The sequence below is a fragment of the Centruroides vittatus genome, unplaced genomic scaffold (assembly GCF_030686945.1).
Source record: "Centruroides vittatus isolate TY-2023 unplaced genomic scaffold, ASM3068694v2 contig_546, whole genome shotgun sequence".
Classification (NCBI taxonomy): domain Eukaryota; kingdom Metazoa; phylum Arthropoda; class Arachnida; order Scorpiones; family Buthidae; genus Centruroides; species Centruroides vittatus.
Genome location: NW_027122322.1, coordinates 974,466 through 991,795, shown reverse-complemented (window position 1 = coordinate 991,795; position 17,330 = coordinate 974,466). Strand labels below are relative to the sequence as shown.

At 29.0% G+C, this 17,330-nt stretch overlaps 3 protein-coding genes across 3 annotated transcripts in view; all 3 read right to left on the bottom strand.

The window, feature by feature from the left end:
- LOC136978578 (limulus clotting factor C-like) overlaps window positions 1–17,330 on the bottom strand; it is a 225,199-nt gene that overhangs the window by 42,388 nt on the left and 165,481 nt on the right. The gene's annotated exons all lie outside the window — the stretch shown is intronic.
- The window catches only part of LOC136978575 (coiled-coil domain-containing protein 50-like), a 175,656-nt gene that overhangs the window by 63,544 nt on the left and 94,782 nt on the right, over window positions 1–17,330 (bottom strand). The window lies entirely within an intron of this gene.
- Window positions 22–17,223, bottom strand: LOC136978569 (zinc finger protein Xfin-like). The gene is made up of 4 exons (XM_067274292.1): window positions 17,112–17,223; window positions 15,919–15,998; window positions 15,805–15,841; window positions 22–3,346 (listed from the first exon to the last, which is right to left on the bottom strand). Exons 1-4 carry the CDS (start codon window positions 17,209–17,211, stop codon window positions 147–149), a joined length of 3,417 nt encoding a protein of 1,138 aa, XP_067130393.1. The 5' UTR covers window positions 17,212–17,223; the 3' UTR covers window positions 22–146.

Sequence of the window (17,330 nt, the reverse complement as noted above, 5' to 3'; positions counted from 1 at the left end):
TGATAGGATAGTTTATAGGTGAGAAAAATATGAATACTATTGTATTCATATTTTTCTCACATATAAACTATCCTAATTTAAATATTATAGTATAAAACAAGTAAAAATGCTAATTTACTATTGCTAGTAGCAAATACCCATCACAGTTATTGTTTATATTTTTTCGGTGTAGTTATCTTCCTTGATCTTTCGGATCTGCTTTTGTATGGTGTCTTCTTAGGACTCGAAACTTTTTCGGGTACTTGTTTCTTTGCTCTCTTCTTATATGTTCTGGGACTTGTTTCCTTTTTCATATTGTCCTGTTGTGTAGCTTGAGTCTTCTTACGTGATACTCTTAATGTCCTCGAACTTGCAGCTATCGGTTCTGCCGCTTTCCTTTTACGCGTACGGGATGGACCGGGTTGAGACAAGAAGTCGTCATCCACGACTTCCTTTTCTTTCTTTTGTGGGACTTCTGGTTTGGCTGTGGAATTATCTAATGGAGTAACACAATCAACTGGAGATTTATCAATTTCTTGTTCACTTGAATCAATCTTCAATAAACATTGTTCGGATTGTTGAGCTTTATCCAAGTTCTCTTCTTGTTTAAATTCTACTATTTGAGGAGAAGGTATAGCATTTTCCAGAACAAGAGGAGAAGCTGTTTCTTCTTTAGAAAGTTCACATTTAAGCTCGTTAGAATTATTATTAAATTCCAAAGTTTCACACAAATCATTTTGAGAATCGGAAGTTTCGGATTTTGTAGTTTGATCCAAACATTCTGTCTGTTCCGTGCAATCTTCGGGATGAAGTTTGTGAGATACTTGATGTTTAAGCATGTTGAAAAGGCAGAAAAATATTTTATGACAATGTGTACAAGAGAATGTCTGAAAATGTTTGGTTGGTGTTGTTCTGTCGGATGTTCCAATTATTTCCGACTGAAGGGATTGATTACTTAATAAGCCAATCATACTCTGTTCAATTTGACCACGCATAGAAAGTTTTGTCTCCCTATCCGTAATTGATGATTCACCACTTTCATTCAAGTTTTGATTTTCATCCAATTGCTTTTTGATGGGGCAGCCATCGACCATGTGTTTTCTGAAATTAGCCAAATAAACAAAAGAACGTCTACAATATGAACACCAATGTTGTGGTTGTAAAGAATCACGTTTTGAAGTTGCATTTCTCTTTGTTATATTTTCTTTATTTTCTGATTTTGTTGTTGAATTATCATCATCAAAAGTAGCTTCGTGATCTGAAGGTGATTTACTCTTCAATCTGGCACTTATTCTTTTTTGTTTTCTTGTTTCAACAGGGGAATTCATTTTTTTCTTCTCTACCATTTTTAGATTTCTTGTATACTTTGGACTTAAAACTAACTGATGAACTCTATTCAAATGCTGATTTCTCTTTCTCTTATTATTATTTATCAAATCTGAATTTTCCTTGTAAAGTTTTGACAAAAGCCCATGTTTGCGTGCACAGCTTCTCTTGTGTCTTTCTAGAGTTACAGAGTGACTGAATACTCGACGACATGTGTCACAAGACTGTTCCAAATTATATTCAGGTACTGATGATGCATTTTCTGGTCTTCTGATTAAATTGTCATTATCCATTCTTTGATTTCTATCTTTCAATACTTTGCTACCACATTCAAGTATATGTGAATGCAAATCATAGGTTGAACTAAATTCAGCTTTACATTTAGTGCATGTCATCAATTGACAATTCTCCTGTGATTTAAAAGGTGTTTTAATATACTTATAATATGCTCCAACAGGAGTTGAAATTATGTGATATACTTGAGGTGGCAGATACTCGTACTCGAATTCACATTCTATCTTAGAACTAATTCCATTGTGATTGTTTACGTAATGCTCGTGAACAGTTCTTAAAGAATTGAATGATGCATCACATACTTTGCATTTATATATCAATAAAACTTCTTTGTCCCTTGTCGGACCAATCTCGTCTTTCAGAAGAAATTGTTTATTTATTTCAGATGAAATTGCTTCTTCAATTCTGCTTTGAGTATATTTAAGAGGACTTGACTGATCGTTATTACACAAATCAAAATCAGAAGGAAAATTATAATCTTTCCAAGGAAAATTGATTTTTATCTCTTCAAAACAAGCAACATTCAAAGATTTTGCTGTCTCTGTTACGTGAGATGCTTTACCGTCGACATGGTGAACTAAATTTTCGGCTATGTTGTATGCAACCGAATTATAGAACTTAGCATCTATTTCATCTTCGGTCAATACATTTTTATTTCTTCTTCTGGAATAAGTTGTAGGAACGGGATGGACTTGACGGTTGTGCCTAGAAAGATTTCCGAAAGTTGCAAAAGATTTTTGACATAATGTGCATTGATATCCATCAGAACCTTCATTCGATTGAAATGGCTTATCTTTGTCTAATTTAGCTTTATTTTTTGTATTTTTCAATGATTTTTCATTATGAGACTGATTCTCACTATCTTCGATTCTATGTTTTTTCAAATGTTCTTGAAGTTCACTTTGTGCACTAAAAACTTCACAACATACAAAACACAGATGAGCAAATTCTGAATGTTCTTTACTTAAGTGCTGTTTCAAATCCTTCATCTGAACAAAAATAGAATTACAACGACTACATGAGAATTTATGAGTTTCTTCATGCTTTTTCAAACTTTCTGTGTCATTAAAATATTTTTGACACTTGTAACATTGATAAAGAAACTCCGAACACTTTCTTTTATTACCGTTCGACCTGGCTTTAGTTTTAATCTTATGATTAATCAAATGTTCTTTCAGGGCTGCTTTATCATTGAACATCTCTGTGCATTCATTGCAACAGAACAGGTATGAAAATATGCAGTTTTTGTCCTTTGTTTGAAATGAATTGATTATATCACAAATATTCTTATGATCTTTTTGAAGTAAATTTTTGTACTTTAGAAAATGCAAATTGAGGTTATTTGCAGAAATTGAGCAATTGGTAATGTCATTTTGATTTAAATAAACATAATTTATATGTTTGCGTAGATAATGGCGCTTTAAACTAAAATTATGTGCATATTTTAAACCACAAATGTCACAAAGATACTGTGTTGATTCTTCCTTCAACAGCTGCTGATCTTGCAAACAAAATTCATACTTTGGAAACTTTAAATTCTTCAATATATCATTTATATCTTGATTTTTTTCACAATCATCTTTGCAACACTGATTTTTACTGTTACTATTCAGGGTAGGGTCATCATAAGAACTGTTACTGTTACTATTACTATTGCTACTGCTGTTACTACTCCCATTGCTATTATTACTCCCACCACCACCACCATCACCTTGTAAGGAAGACGATTTCTCAAGGCACGGAGAAACTAAAAAACAAAACAAAAATAACTATTTATATGAAACATACAAATTGATATATTTATAATTTATATTTGCACATAATTACTACATAAAATTAATTTTTTTTCAAACTTATAATTAATCCTGATTAAAATTTAGTTAAGTAAAAACTAAGAAATTTAAAAATTAAAATTATATGATACATAATAAAACTGAACAAATAATATATCTATTGTATGTATATTATCATTTGCAAATTATCTCATTACAGTAAAATGTGTACAAATTCTCATGTAATTGTGTGCATGCATATTAGAAAAAAGATCGTAAGCAAACAAAATATTCTAAAAATTTCCAAAATCTAATTGTTTTTAAATAAAATTCACCAAAAATAAAGTGAGAATTTGGATTTTCATATAAAAAAAACAGAAATCAATAGCCTGTTATAATTTGGCCTTAACAGACATAGCCAGTCAAGTGCCATAGTGGGAATTATAGCTGTACATGCCTAGACATCGCCAGCTGATGTCATAAGTAATTGAGAATGGTTATATCTATATTAATAGTTCTGGAAGCGAAGATCAGACTGAGATTTGCAGGTGAGTCAACAAAGGAATTTATTCTGTCTTCTACAAGTGCTGAAAAAGAGCTTAACGTTCAGGAAGGAATAAAACTTTTACTGAAACTACAAGCTTCTTCAAATAATAAATTACAAGTAATTTTAGAACGATTAGATAGAATGCAGGCATGGATTGAAAATATAGACACTGCTTTAGTAGATCTTGAATCCAGACTCTGTCCTGGAAACTGATAAAGAGAAAGATTACTTAGAACTGACAAGTCAAATACAGAAATAAATGTAATATGTAATAATTTACATGAAAAGTTTATGAAATTGGAAGACAAAGAAAGAAAAAATAACTATACATCCACAAGAGCCGAATTATCGGGCTAGAGTTGGCTATAATAAATAAATAATTAATAAGACAACTCTAGCCCGATAATTCAGCTCTTGTGGATGTATAGCTTTGTAACGGGTTAGTCGTTATTTATTTATGAAAAAATAACTTTTGTAATTTCGGGTTTAGAGGATGGTGATAAAATGGACGATTGTCTATGCAACGTTCAAAAATTATTTAATGATAACTTGCAGGTCACGGATGTAAATATCAAACATACTTATCAAATTAGAAAATTTAAACCTAATGAAAAAAGGTTAGTTATTTGTGAATTGTTTAACTTTGAAGATAAATCGAAAATATATGAAAATATTAGTAAATGGAAAGGTACAAACATTTTAATTAATGATGATTACTTGCCAAATACTAGAATTATCAGAAATAAACTAAGACATTATGGCAAAGAAATGCACTCAAAAGAAGCTATCAATGTTAAACTATGATATAATAAGTTAATTGTGGATGATAAGACATTTGCCTGTAATTATAAAGGTGAAATTTTTCAAATGGAAAACAACAACCTTTTTTAGGAATATAGTTTGTAATGAAAAAATGATAATGAAATTAAAGAGAATCATAACCAATATAATGTTTTATACTCTGACAATGGCCATAATACTTCTTTTTTTATAACATAGCAGGTTTAAGTAATAAATATTGCTTTCCTAATTTTTGAAATTTAATATATAAGATGGATATATTCTGTTTAGTGAAAACATGGCATACTTCACTGGTAATCGAATTAATGTTCTCTTATAAATATAAAATTTTCCATCAAGTGGCACATATTTGTGAAATACCTGGAAGACCTAGTGGTGGCTTGATTATCAGTTTTAAACTGGATACAGTATCCAGAGTTGAAATTGTATTCCAATCATGATTTGTTTTGTTTTTACAATTTCTCACTGAGAAATCAACCAATGTCTCACTAATAGTGTCTTATATTCAGCCTAAAAACTATATTGATTTTATAATATGATGATTTTAAGAATATGTTAGCGCTTATAGAAAACTATCTGCTACCTGAAACAAACCAGATTTTAACGCTCGAATGGGACATCCTGATTATTTGTCATGTTTTACTGGTTACTGGCAAACTGCTTTGAGAGCCTTGAAAGATGTAATTGTTAACGATAGAGGGAAAGTTTTATACAAATTTTGTGAAAATGACAGTCTTGTCTGTTTAAATGGCTTGTTGCCAGGAGATGAAGAAGGTAATTTTACCTATCACTCAACAAAAGGAGGCAGTGAAATTGATTTTATAATAGTATCACAAGATGTTGTAAATGATTTAAAAATTTGTAAATGTTTTAACAGAGATAGGCTCAGATCATTCACCAGTTCTACTAACAATGATCCCATTGGTATCATCTGGACATTTTAGTAGACAACTTAAGTAAATGTGCAATATGGAGGGATGAACTTAAATCTTCAAATTCATTCTGTCAGATTAGATAATGTCGTATCAAATGAATATGGAGGGACTTTCACACCTGATGACCTGGTAGAATGTATAGTTAAGTAGCAATATCTTTGGACTTAATTTACATTAATCCTGTACCACGTAAAACTCATACAACAAATAAATGATATGATAATGAGTGCTACACCATGAGGAAAAATTCATGGATGTTGTTTAAGAAGGCAATAAAGTCATATACAAATGAATATCATGTTCTATATAAAAACTATTTAAAAGACTACAAACATTTATGTCAAAAGAAAAACAATCCTATTTTTGGAACCTAAATAAGACTGGTGACACGTAACAACTCTAAAATGTTTTGGTAAATAAACAACTGTTTTAGATGTAAAAGATTACTGAATTACAGCTCAAGAATTTTTTTGGAAAGATGGTTTAATTTTTATTTTTATGCTAAATTCTCTGAAGGTCACTTTGTACTTATTAATGAAGATCAATTGTTGATAAAGTGTTTCCATTAAAGGAAGAATGTTTCTCAGACTTTACATTGGAAGAGATAAAAAGAGCAATTAATCGTTTTAAATCTGGCACCTAACCTGGATCTGATTTTGTTCGAACAGAATATTTAAAATGTCTCTCAGAAAAATTTCTACTTGCAATATTGGAAGTATTTAACCGTATTAAAAGAAATTTTAGCTTTCCAGATGCTTGAATTGAATCTCTAATCATTCCAATATATAAGAAAGGTGATGCAGATGATCTAAAAAATTATCATCCTATTTCTTTGGTACCTGTAACTGGGAAACTACATCTTTAATAAAGATGTAAATAGTTTCCCAATTACATGTAAAGCTAATTTATTTAATAAATAAAAGACTAGAAGAATGGATATTTAAATATGAGATTTTATGTCATGAGCAAGTGGGTTTTCGACCTGGCCAATCTTGTCAAGATCAAATATTTATATTAAATGCACTGATGCAGTTAAAATTGCAAAAAAAAAGAGAGGAAGGCTTTATGCTGTTTTTGTGAACTTTCGATCTGCCTTTGGCACCATCAATCATAAAGTTCTATGGGCTCTAGTAGAAAGAATGGGTTTAAATAAACAGTTTCTTGGTCTCGTGATTGACATATATTCTAAAGCCACTGCAAAAGTGAAAATATTATCTGAAACAACTGATTCATTTAGTGTCAACATAGGAGTTTCACAAAGTGAGATTTTGAGCCCGCTACTTTTTAATTTGTATGTCAATGGTCTGATAGTCCGACTCACTAAATCTGGTTTAGGTGGAATTTCTTTCTCTGATCAAGTTGAGATACATGCACCAAAGTATGCCGATGACAGTGTAATTTTGGCTGACATTGCACTAATGCTGCTAAAGAAAATTGGAATCCTAGAGGAATTTTTACGTGACTATGGGTTAACTATAAATGTTTCAAAAACAAAGATAATAGTATTCAAGAAGGGAGGTTGAATGTCACACAGAGAAAGATGGCTTCTGAACAACCAACCTTTACAAGTTTCTTCAAATTACATATACTTGGGAGTTTTATTTTTGTCTTTTGGACAATTCTTACAAGCTAAAAATCATAGTATATGTAAAGCAAAAATGGCAATAGGTTCTATGTGGCCTATTTTCTCAAGGGCAAAAATTAACCACTTCTACTTATATTAAATTACTTCACTCAATGATTTCACACCTGTATTACTCTATGTGACTCCTATATGGGCAATCACTTACTATGATAAACTGGAAATCATCCTTGCTTTATATTTTAGAAAAATTTTCATGTTATACAATAAAATGCCAGTGTACATGTTGCAACTGGAGTTTGAAATCTCTAGAATATCAGTAATTACAGTAAAAGTAATAATTTTATTTTGGATAAGTCTCTTAAAATTAGACAATAAAAGCTACATTAAAGTAGCAAATGATAAACTTTACAGATTGTGTTCAATGACAAAGGATTGGACATAACTGGGCATCGGCATTGCAAAATCTGTTAAATTGACTTGGGTTTTCTTTTCTATGGCTATCTCTGGATCCTTATTTGATCAAATGTTATCAACCATTAATTATAAAACTGTGCTGTGAACAAAGTATACAAGAACATTGGTCTCTGTTAGAAAAGAATAAGCACTTTCAGTTATATTGCAGCATTAAAATGACATTCGTGTGTGAAGATTATTTGCTTATAGACATGAATTATTATATTAAATGATTAATCCTTCATTTGAGATGTGGTCAAAATTATATCTTAATGTATAATAGCAGACTAACAATAGATCCTGAAAAAATATGCAGTAACTGTACTATGCAAGCATGTGAAACTTGGGAACATGTACGAGGTCTGTTCAAAAAATACGCTGACTGAAAAAATATATCGCGGAAAAAATACGCGAATCATAAAATAGAATGTACTTTATGTAAAAGTTACATGTCTGGGTGCCCTTCAAAGTACTCTCCTTCCCAATACACACACTTATCCTAACGGTGTTTCCACTTGTTGAAACAGTCCTAGTACGTTCCTTTTGTAATGTCCTTCAGCACCTTCATTGCATTTGCCTTAATCTTGGTAATCGTCTCAAATCTTCTTCCTTTCAAGGGTCTTTTGAGTTTGGGATACAAGAAAAAGTCACAAGGAGCAAGATCAGGTGAGTAGGGGGGGTTGGGAAGAACAGTGATCGAGCATTTGGCCAAAAACTCAAGAGTTCTGAGGGCTGAATGGGCTGGAGCATTGTCGTGATGGAGAAACCAGTCGCCATTTCTCCACATTACTGACCTTTTGTGACAGATGGCATCCCACACACGTTTCAGAACTTCGATGTAGTAAGTCTGGTTCACTGTGAAGTCTTGGGGAGGTACTCATGGTGAACAACACCCTTAGCATGAAAGAAAACTGTCAGCATCACATTGACATTGGATCGAACTTGGTGAGCTTTTTTGGGTCTGGGGGACGTTTCACCCACCCACTGGGACGATTGGACCTTCAATTCAATGTCATAACCATAAACCCATGATTCATCACCTGTTATGATCCTTGACAAGAAGTTTTCATCTTTTTCTGAGTTTAACACAAAATTTCACAGCAAATCGTTGCTCCTTCAGGTCATTCATTCTGAAATCTGACAAACGAAAAAAATCGCACTTCACTAAAAACCGTGTAGCTAATCAACAAATAAAGATATCTGTAATCGGGAAACGGCTTTATCACCAGAAGATCTGTACAAACCTAGAAACACCAAGCGGATTCCCCTGGAACCAACTGGAGTCGCGCAATTCAAACAGTCTGCATATTTTTTGAACAGACCTCGTATTTCTTCATTGAGTAAAATTTAGAGATAGGAGGGACAAGTATTTAACAAGGTTTAGGGATTGGAAAGATATCATTAATATATCGTGCTTCTCAAAAAACTGATCATTACTCGATATTTTACTTTGTAATATTTAATATTTTGTACTAAATTATTAACTTGTTAAATATTATATTATATTACTACTGATTTTGATTTTGTAACAAATTACCCCTTGTAACAAACTAAGGTTCATACAATAAAAAACTGATTGATTGATTGATTAATTTACACAATACTAAACTTAATACACAAACATTAATTTACGGTATTAATTTAATTGTTTAATTCATGAAACTAAATCTTCAGGTAAATTATTTATATACAGATGGCTTCTATAAATATATAACAATCTACACCAAATGATATAAGTTATTTTTCTATTTAATGAAAGCATAGTATTTTTAATAATTTAACACAAATGAGAAAAGCACCTTTGTTACGCCAGCTGAGTATTTCTAATTTCAATGTGTTGTAAATTCAAGAATAAAAATATAAATTAATTAAGCAAAATTCATAATTATTTCTATAACCATAAATAGTATTTATACTAATATTTAAGGAAATAGAATAATAGATTCTACAGTAAAATATTCCCAAAAAATTAAAGGTCTGTAATCTGTGAGTTTCATGATAATGATGATGATGATGGTATTCCATATTCGGAATACCATCATCATCTGATATGGAATAACATCAATACCAACAAGAGTACTCCCCACATCTGAAACATTCCTATCGTGCCAACCTTCTCCAGGAGATACCAAGAAACAGACAGTCCAACCCATCACGTTCACCTGTTCTTTTAGAGGATTTCACAAACTACCAGGTATTTATCTCAACACTCGATCCAATGTAAACTCTCTTGTTAGATAGATCAGTTAATCGGATATTCCGACATATGTATCATATAATCTTTGTTTTTACGATTGTTAAACAGTTATTTGTTGTTAACCCTACAGTCTGAGTGCACTACTTTCATCACACTGTCTCACTGTCCTCTGTCTGGAATCTGATTGCTTGCACATATGGCCACTCGCTTGTCCTACTTCCAAAACCAAACAAACTCACTGTCATGGATTCCGTGTCGAATGAGACACGGTGGTGTCAGTCCTGACAAGGTATCAAAGAGGTGCCAATTAAGGTTTCTCAAACAGGATCTTGAAATCCCGGCTGTTTTTTAACTCGGGAAATTCTTCTCATCCCAGGAAATCCCACAAATTTCTTAAAAATTCACTTTTTTTTTTTTGTGTTAAGGAAATTTTGTAAATAGAAAGTATAATTAACTCAAACTGTCAGAATACATTTGTATTTATTAATTTTAAGCCTGCTTATTAGTTTAATTTTTTGCTAGTTATGACATCTCACAGACTGTCAATAATTAATATGTATTTGAGGCAGGACTCTGAAAATTCTTTACTTGTCAGAACCTGTAATATCTTAAAATTAAGACAGCATCAACACAATTATTCAATTTAACTATGCCAGTAGCTTCAATAACTGCATTATGCCAGGTTGTGCAAACTGGGCAAGGATAGAAACGAGTATGAAGTCTACAAGTATGAAGTTTTTCTTCATAAACCTTATTTATTAAAGCCAAACGAACTGCCGAATAATCGAGCTATAAGCTTGATACCGCTATTAAAGTAGCCAAGGTAGACAAGAAGAATACGTAAGAGCAAAAGAAGTACTGCAACACCTTGAAAACAAACTAGGAATCTTTGACATTACTATTACGGGTGAAAAAACACATAATATTTGTCTTCTCTTAAATGCATTAAAGATGATTCCACCCACATCCACTGAATCGGAAAGGGCATTTTCAGTAGTGAGTCTTTTCATTATTAAAATAATAACCAGATTGAGTGATTGGAGTATTGACCATCTTTGAATTTCAAAATCTTATAAAAATTTACAATAATATTTTGTATTATGTTTTATTTAAAAAACAAAAATTACCTTCTAAGTTAGAAGTTTGATTTAAGTTCAATTTTCTTTAAATTTTCAACTCAATTCAAAGGCTTTTTTTTTTGTAAGCAGTTTCCAACAAACTTTAATAAATTTTTTCTATTTGTGAAAACTTCTACGTAATTCAACAGTAATTTTTAATATATATCTTACACAGCATTATTAATATGATTTTGGAGATAGCAGAACATATTAAATTACTTTAAAAAATGAAAAATAATTATATCATTTGATTTCAAGATATTTTGTATATCATAAAAATAATTAATTCTATCCTAGGATTTCCCGAGAGCCCGGGAAACAGTTCATTTTTTCCCTAAATTCCGGAAAATGAGAAACCCTAGCGCCGATCCTCCGCTCACAATAATACTACCTATAACACAATACATCACTCATGTTCATTTCATGAAGCTACTACAAACCTTTTAATTCCAATCTCTGTCATATTAAACAATACATACTATAGATTCTTTTCTGTATTTTAGTAATATTACGTCACACCACACTGGGATAATGTAATAACAAATACAGAACCAATTTCCAGTGTGTATAAATAAGAAACGATCTCTGCACAAATGTTTTCTAACTCCTTCTCCAGTGAATTTATAAAAAACTTTTGTAAATTCATTCACGTTTATTTTGAAGGTCGTTCCATCGGGTAACTGTTCTATCATACCTGAAGAACTCAGGAGTTAGAAAACATTTGTGCAGAGATTGTTTTTTGTTTATATGCACCAGAAATTGGTTCTGTATTTGTTATTATTAGTAATGTTAAAAATTTAGATTTTATAGCTGATTTCTGATCTAAACAAACCCTCTTCTTTAACTTCACTTAATTAATACTCAAACCCTGACACAAAAACCTTTAAAATGCAGCCTTTTCATTTGATTTTTTAACGTTTTTGGACAGTTTGAATGGCCTTCGTCAGGAACAGAAAATTGAATTTTTTTGCTCCTGACGAAGGCCATTCAAACTGTCCAAAAATGTTAAAAAATGAATGAAAAGGCTGCATTTTAAACAAACTCTAACAAAAAATTCAATTCCATTACTGAATAAGCAACTATAATTAAATCTATAATTTGGTAAATCGGATTGTTATTATTAATATTCAGTATATCCTTAATGCTACCAATTGACTCCTACTACTTCCTTCACCATAAACTGTTATAATTTAAGTAAAATATTACTATATTTTTTGCAAATAAAAGATTCATTATTGCATTTGAAAAGAATTTTCAGATTATCGCTTGCAGTATATTACTGTTCATACTAATTTTTAACATATTTGGTAAATAACTATTTTAAACAATATCATAAAGTAAAATAAATACTAAATCTACTACTACTTTATAGTTCTAACAAATGTTTTTGTTAGAACTATATAGAAGTGCTGGAAATGTATGAAAAGATGTGTTTCGTTATATATAATTTTAAAAAATTCCAACTTATGGTAGAAGATTTAGTTCAATAAACATATATTTTATCCATTATAATTTATTTTTATTGAAGTTAATTTTGCATAATCATTCAAAAACATTGTGTAACATGACATAATTTTAAATACTAAAAAAACAACAGTATGTAATCCATAGATAGTTTAAAGAAGCAGTTTCTGAATCTGCAATAACAAACATCAGAAACGTTATTGCATCTTTCAACTTCTGATAAAATTATATTTCTATCTATCTGATCCTGTGTCTTTGCAGTTTTTACAATCCATTATCTAAGAATATACTTTTTTTGCAATAGTGTGAACACTAATATTAAAAGATTTTATTTCCTCTTCTGCTTTCTAAACATTTTATTTGGTATAGGTTATAATAGTTTCTCTCTTGTAATTTCTTGACATTTTAAGGAAAAGAAAAAAATGGAGGGTGTAAATAGAAGAAGTAAAATTATTAAATTTAATTCAGGAGGTGAGCTTTGATCATAGAGAAACTATCCGTTATTCTAATTATAAATGAAAAACAGCAAGAGTTTTATAATTATTTTTAAAAAATTTCCTAATATCTGACATTCTATATTAAACACTATACTTTTATATATTAAATAGAATAGTCAGCTGTCTTTATTACTTACTAAACATAGTTATATTAAATAAATTATTTTTATTTATATATTTATATAAATAATGTATATACTGAATATTTCTTGTTTCTTATATTCTTAAATTAATATTTTAATACAATACAAAATAAATACTTCACAAAATTCTAAGATATAACTTTCTTAGATGATTTTAGGTGAATTTTTTTGTGATTAATATTTTTATAGTTGCAATACTGAAATATAGAAAATATAATTTGTACTAATTTCATAATATGCATTTATAATTTTGTAATTAATAGGTAAAAAAAATTCACCCTTTACAGAAATTCCAGCAAATAAGTTTTAATAAACAAACATTTTCAACCTAATTTGATAGGTTTTCCACAATTATCAAATAAATAACAGTTAACAAACAAGTAAACTTTGAACAAAAAGAATATAAAGAAAGTCTTTAAAGTATTACAACTATAATCTATTAATTTAATGTTTATTCTTGATTATTTTTACTTTTAATTTTTTATTTTGTATTTCAAATTTCTTCATGCTCTTTTGCTCAAAGTTTACTTATTCGATAACCATTATGTATTTGACAACTGAGGAAGATCTATCAAATTAGATTGAAAACATTCCTGTTTATTAAAACTTATTTTGCTGGAGTTTCTGTGAGGATTTTTCTCCCATTCTGAAATAATTTCTTTATAAAAAAAGACACATTATCAATCAAAATATTAACACTTGGGTATTAAAAAATCTTAGGAGTTTTAAAATTATCTAGACACCTTTCTGTCTAGACATTTCTATATTATTTAGTCCAATTATGTAATTATTAAAGTTATTAATAATTATAATTTTATAATGAAAATTCATAGAATCATCAAACTTCTTTAAAAGCCTAATCGCAAAAATACGCAATCTGTCATACATTTCTTAATACAATCTGGACAAGTACTTATTGTCAGATTAAATATTGTATAACTAAATAACATTTTAAAATCAAATAGAAACTGTTTCATCTCAAGGGAAAACTAGCCTCGTAAGTTTGGCTTCTCTGTTACGCACACTGCATGCTATGCAGTAAAGATGGCTTTACAGGCAAATTATTAGGAAGTCTCACGGAAAAAAATTGCAAAACAAAAAATATGTTGCACAAATTTTTGCTGTTAATAAAAGTAATGAAATGTTCAATTAAAATGACAATTAATAGTTTATTTTATGTTTAGGATAAATTATAGTGCAAAAACCAATTTCATAAAATGCTAATTAAGTTTTACTTTACTAAAATCAAAATAATTTTAAAACTAACACTATTGATTACTTCATTATTACAGAAGCTTTACAATTCAATGTAAATTATCTTCAAAAAATTTTAACGTAAAAGCATTTGAATTCATTTATGCTATAAATAAGTTCATCTAATTTCCTATTAAAAATGGAATGATGTGTTTATTTTTAATAAATTAATTTAATTAATTCTTCAAAGAAATATAACCATATAATTGTTATTGTTAAGTAAAATAAAATACATTAGTATCTGTCGTATTTACTTGTAAAATTAAATAAAATCTTAAAGAATATATAAATTAAACCCTTTTTTTCTTTATTTACAAATACATTTATAGATAAATAGTTTGAATTTTTTTCATATTTCAGATAGAATGATACAAATTAAAAAGGATAATTAGATAATCTAGAAAATCAAGTAAAAAACTATTTCAAGAACCTGAAATAAGTAAGTTGAGTAAGATTTTGTCAATCCATCAGATCAACAAAGAAAGTATATGCTGAACTACAAACATAATTGATACAATATCAGGGGTCATGGCTGTGACTCCCTGTCAAGTAAAAAAGTCACTGACATATATTACTATATTCCATGAAATTATTTATACATAAATCAAATATTAAGTGATTTAATTATTTAGTTAATAATAACAGAAACTTTTGAACATATGTTTTTCATTATTCCAAGTGCTTTCGAGTTCCTGTAGCCTTCCTCAGGAAAAGTATGCTAACATTAAATATCAAAAATGATACAACTGTCAAAAATAACAGTTCACACTCAAAATCAGTCAAAGAATAACGAAGAATTACACATGAAGAATGTTTAAACACACTCTTAATACACAACTTATGTTAAAAGGCAAGTATATTTAAACATTCGGTGTGTGGGATTGCTATGTTGTGTTTTGACTAATTTTTGGTGTGAACTATCACGTGTGTGATTTTTGAGTTGTAAATTTTTTTGATATTTACTATTAAACTAATGTCTCTGAGAACAAATTATAGGATCTCAAAAGCACTTTAAATGACAAGAGAAAGAGGCAAGAAGAAGAAAGAAGAAGAGAAAAAGTAGTTAATGAACAGACAAGAAAAAACTCCGGTATTAAATTAATTTGATTTATCAATTTAGCAAATATTGTTTCAGTAATCTTTTTTTATAAAACTACAACAGAAATTTTTTGTTTTAATACAACAAAATGTTTGACATTCCAACATAACATACATATATCAATTTTTATTCAAATAATTAATGACTTTTACAGAATTAAAAAGAGAAATGTTAATAATTTGAATCTGATTATTGAAATGATAATTATAGGATTCAAATGAAAAATGAATATCCGTAATAAATTATTTTTATTAATTGCTCTTAAATTTTTATCTGTTTTAGCAGAGAATCAAAGAAATTATTTTAAAAAATGTTATTTATTAAATTTTAAAATATATACCAGTAGCAGTTGCTTGTCCACTTGATTTATTGGATTCCTACAGAAAAAATTATTCAAAATTACAACATAATATTGAATAAATTCTTCTTTAAATTAAAAATCTCTAAAACATACCATACTATTTTCGTTACTTAAAGCAAAAGCTGATATATATTCTAGTTCTAAAATGCTTGCATCTCCTTTCTCGTTCAACTCTATGAAAAATAAATCAACACTGAACTTAACACATACTTGATATTAATTTGTTAGTTATTTACAATTTCATGAATTAATTAAATCTTTATACAAATTATTTATAAATCAGTTTAAAAAAAAAAACACTTACACAACCAAAAATTCAGCTCGTAAAACAAAATGATGGAGAAAAACAAACATTTTCAATTGCTTTTAGCAATCGCCAGGACATTTTTGGATATTTAATATTACTTTTTTCTCTTGATACAAACATTTGACCTACGACTGCCAATCAGATGTTTGTTATTTATTTTAAATTATTACATTCCATCATCCATTCTATTCTGATATCCATTTCCGAATAAGTCTCTTAACTTAAAGATGACTGCTAAAGGCAATTGAAACATTTGTTTTTCTCCATTGTTTTGTGTTTCATGAGCTGAATTTTTGGTTGTATAACTGTTTTACATACTATCCAGTATTTAGTGCATTTATTAAAAATCAGTTATTTCAACAAAATTCATTATAATATTTGATAAAATTCTAATTGGATAAAGCTCACAATTGTTCTTATTTATGCTGAAAGAAATCTTTACAAACTTATTTGGTTTTAGATAATAATTAAATGAAAGTGCTATAATATATTATCTATTTTTATATTTCAAAGATTAAATAAAATATGGAAATTCAAGTACATAGGCTAACATCGATTAATGATCAATGTATTGAATGTAAATGCAAATAACATAATAGAAACAAACATGTTAGGAGAATATCATCAACTGAAAATTACTTAATTCTATAAACAAGCTATTAATAAATATAAAATAATTCATTACTATACAGCATAAAATAACTGAAAATTTGGTATTAAAAATGATGAAATAATTATATCTAAAAACAAATTGAAAAAATAAATTTATTTATTTGAGACAAAACAAATTTCACTAAAATCCTTTTACTTTCAGACTTTCCTGCACATCCTTAGTACCCGAGGTTGGGCTGGAAAGCTCCAAACATACAAGGATTTTAGTAAAAATTTTATTAACGTGATCTTAAAAAAAGAAATGTAAGTGTTCAAGAAATTTTTATATAATGTGAAATACAAAAATTTATTTTTATCATTATTTTACCTGACAGATTCTGAATCCCTTTTTTGGACAGATCTGCTGGAGTTTCGGTATTAAGTGACGATGACGACGACGACGTCATAGCGTTTGGATTTTCCGACATATTCAAAATTAAATAAGAAAGTACTGGAAACTGGAAAGTAAAAATAAAAAACACATTACTATATAAATTCTTCATGTAAAGCAAACAATTGTAATAATTCACTACAGAAAAAAAATACT

What these genes read in the sequence shown, in the direction of transcription:
- LOC136978569 (XM_067274292.1), bottom strand. Translation starts at nt 17,211, where the DNA reads ATGTCGGAAAATCCAAACGCTATGACGTCGTCGTCGTCATCGTCACTT. An exon ending in AGGGATTCAGAATCTGTCAG is followed by an intron (nt 15,999 to 17,111) that starts GTAAAATAATGA and finishes TATTTTTCATAG; the next exon opens with AGTTGAACGAGAAAGGAGAT. An exon ending in TAAGTAACGAAAATAGTATG is followed by an intron (nt 15,842 to 15,918) that starts GTATGTTTTAGA and finishes TTTTTTCTGTAG; the next exon opens with GAATCCAATAAATCAAGTGG.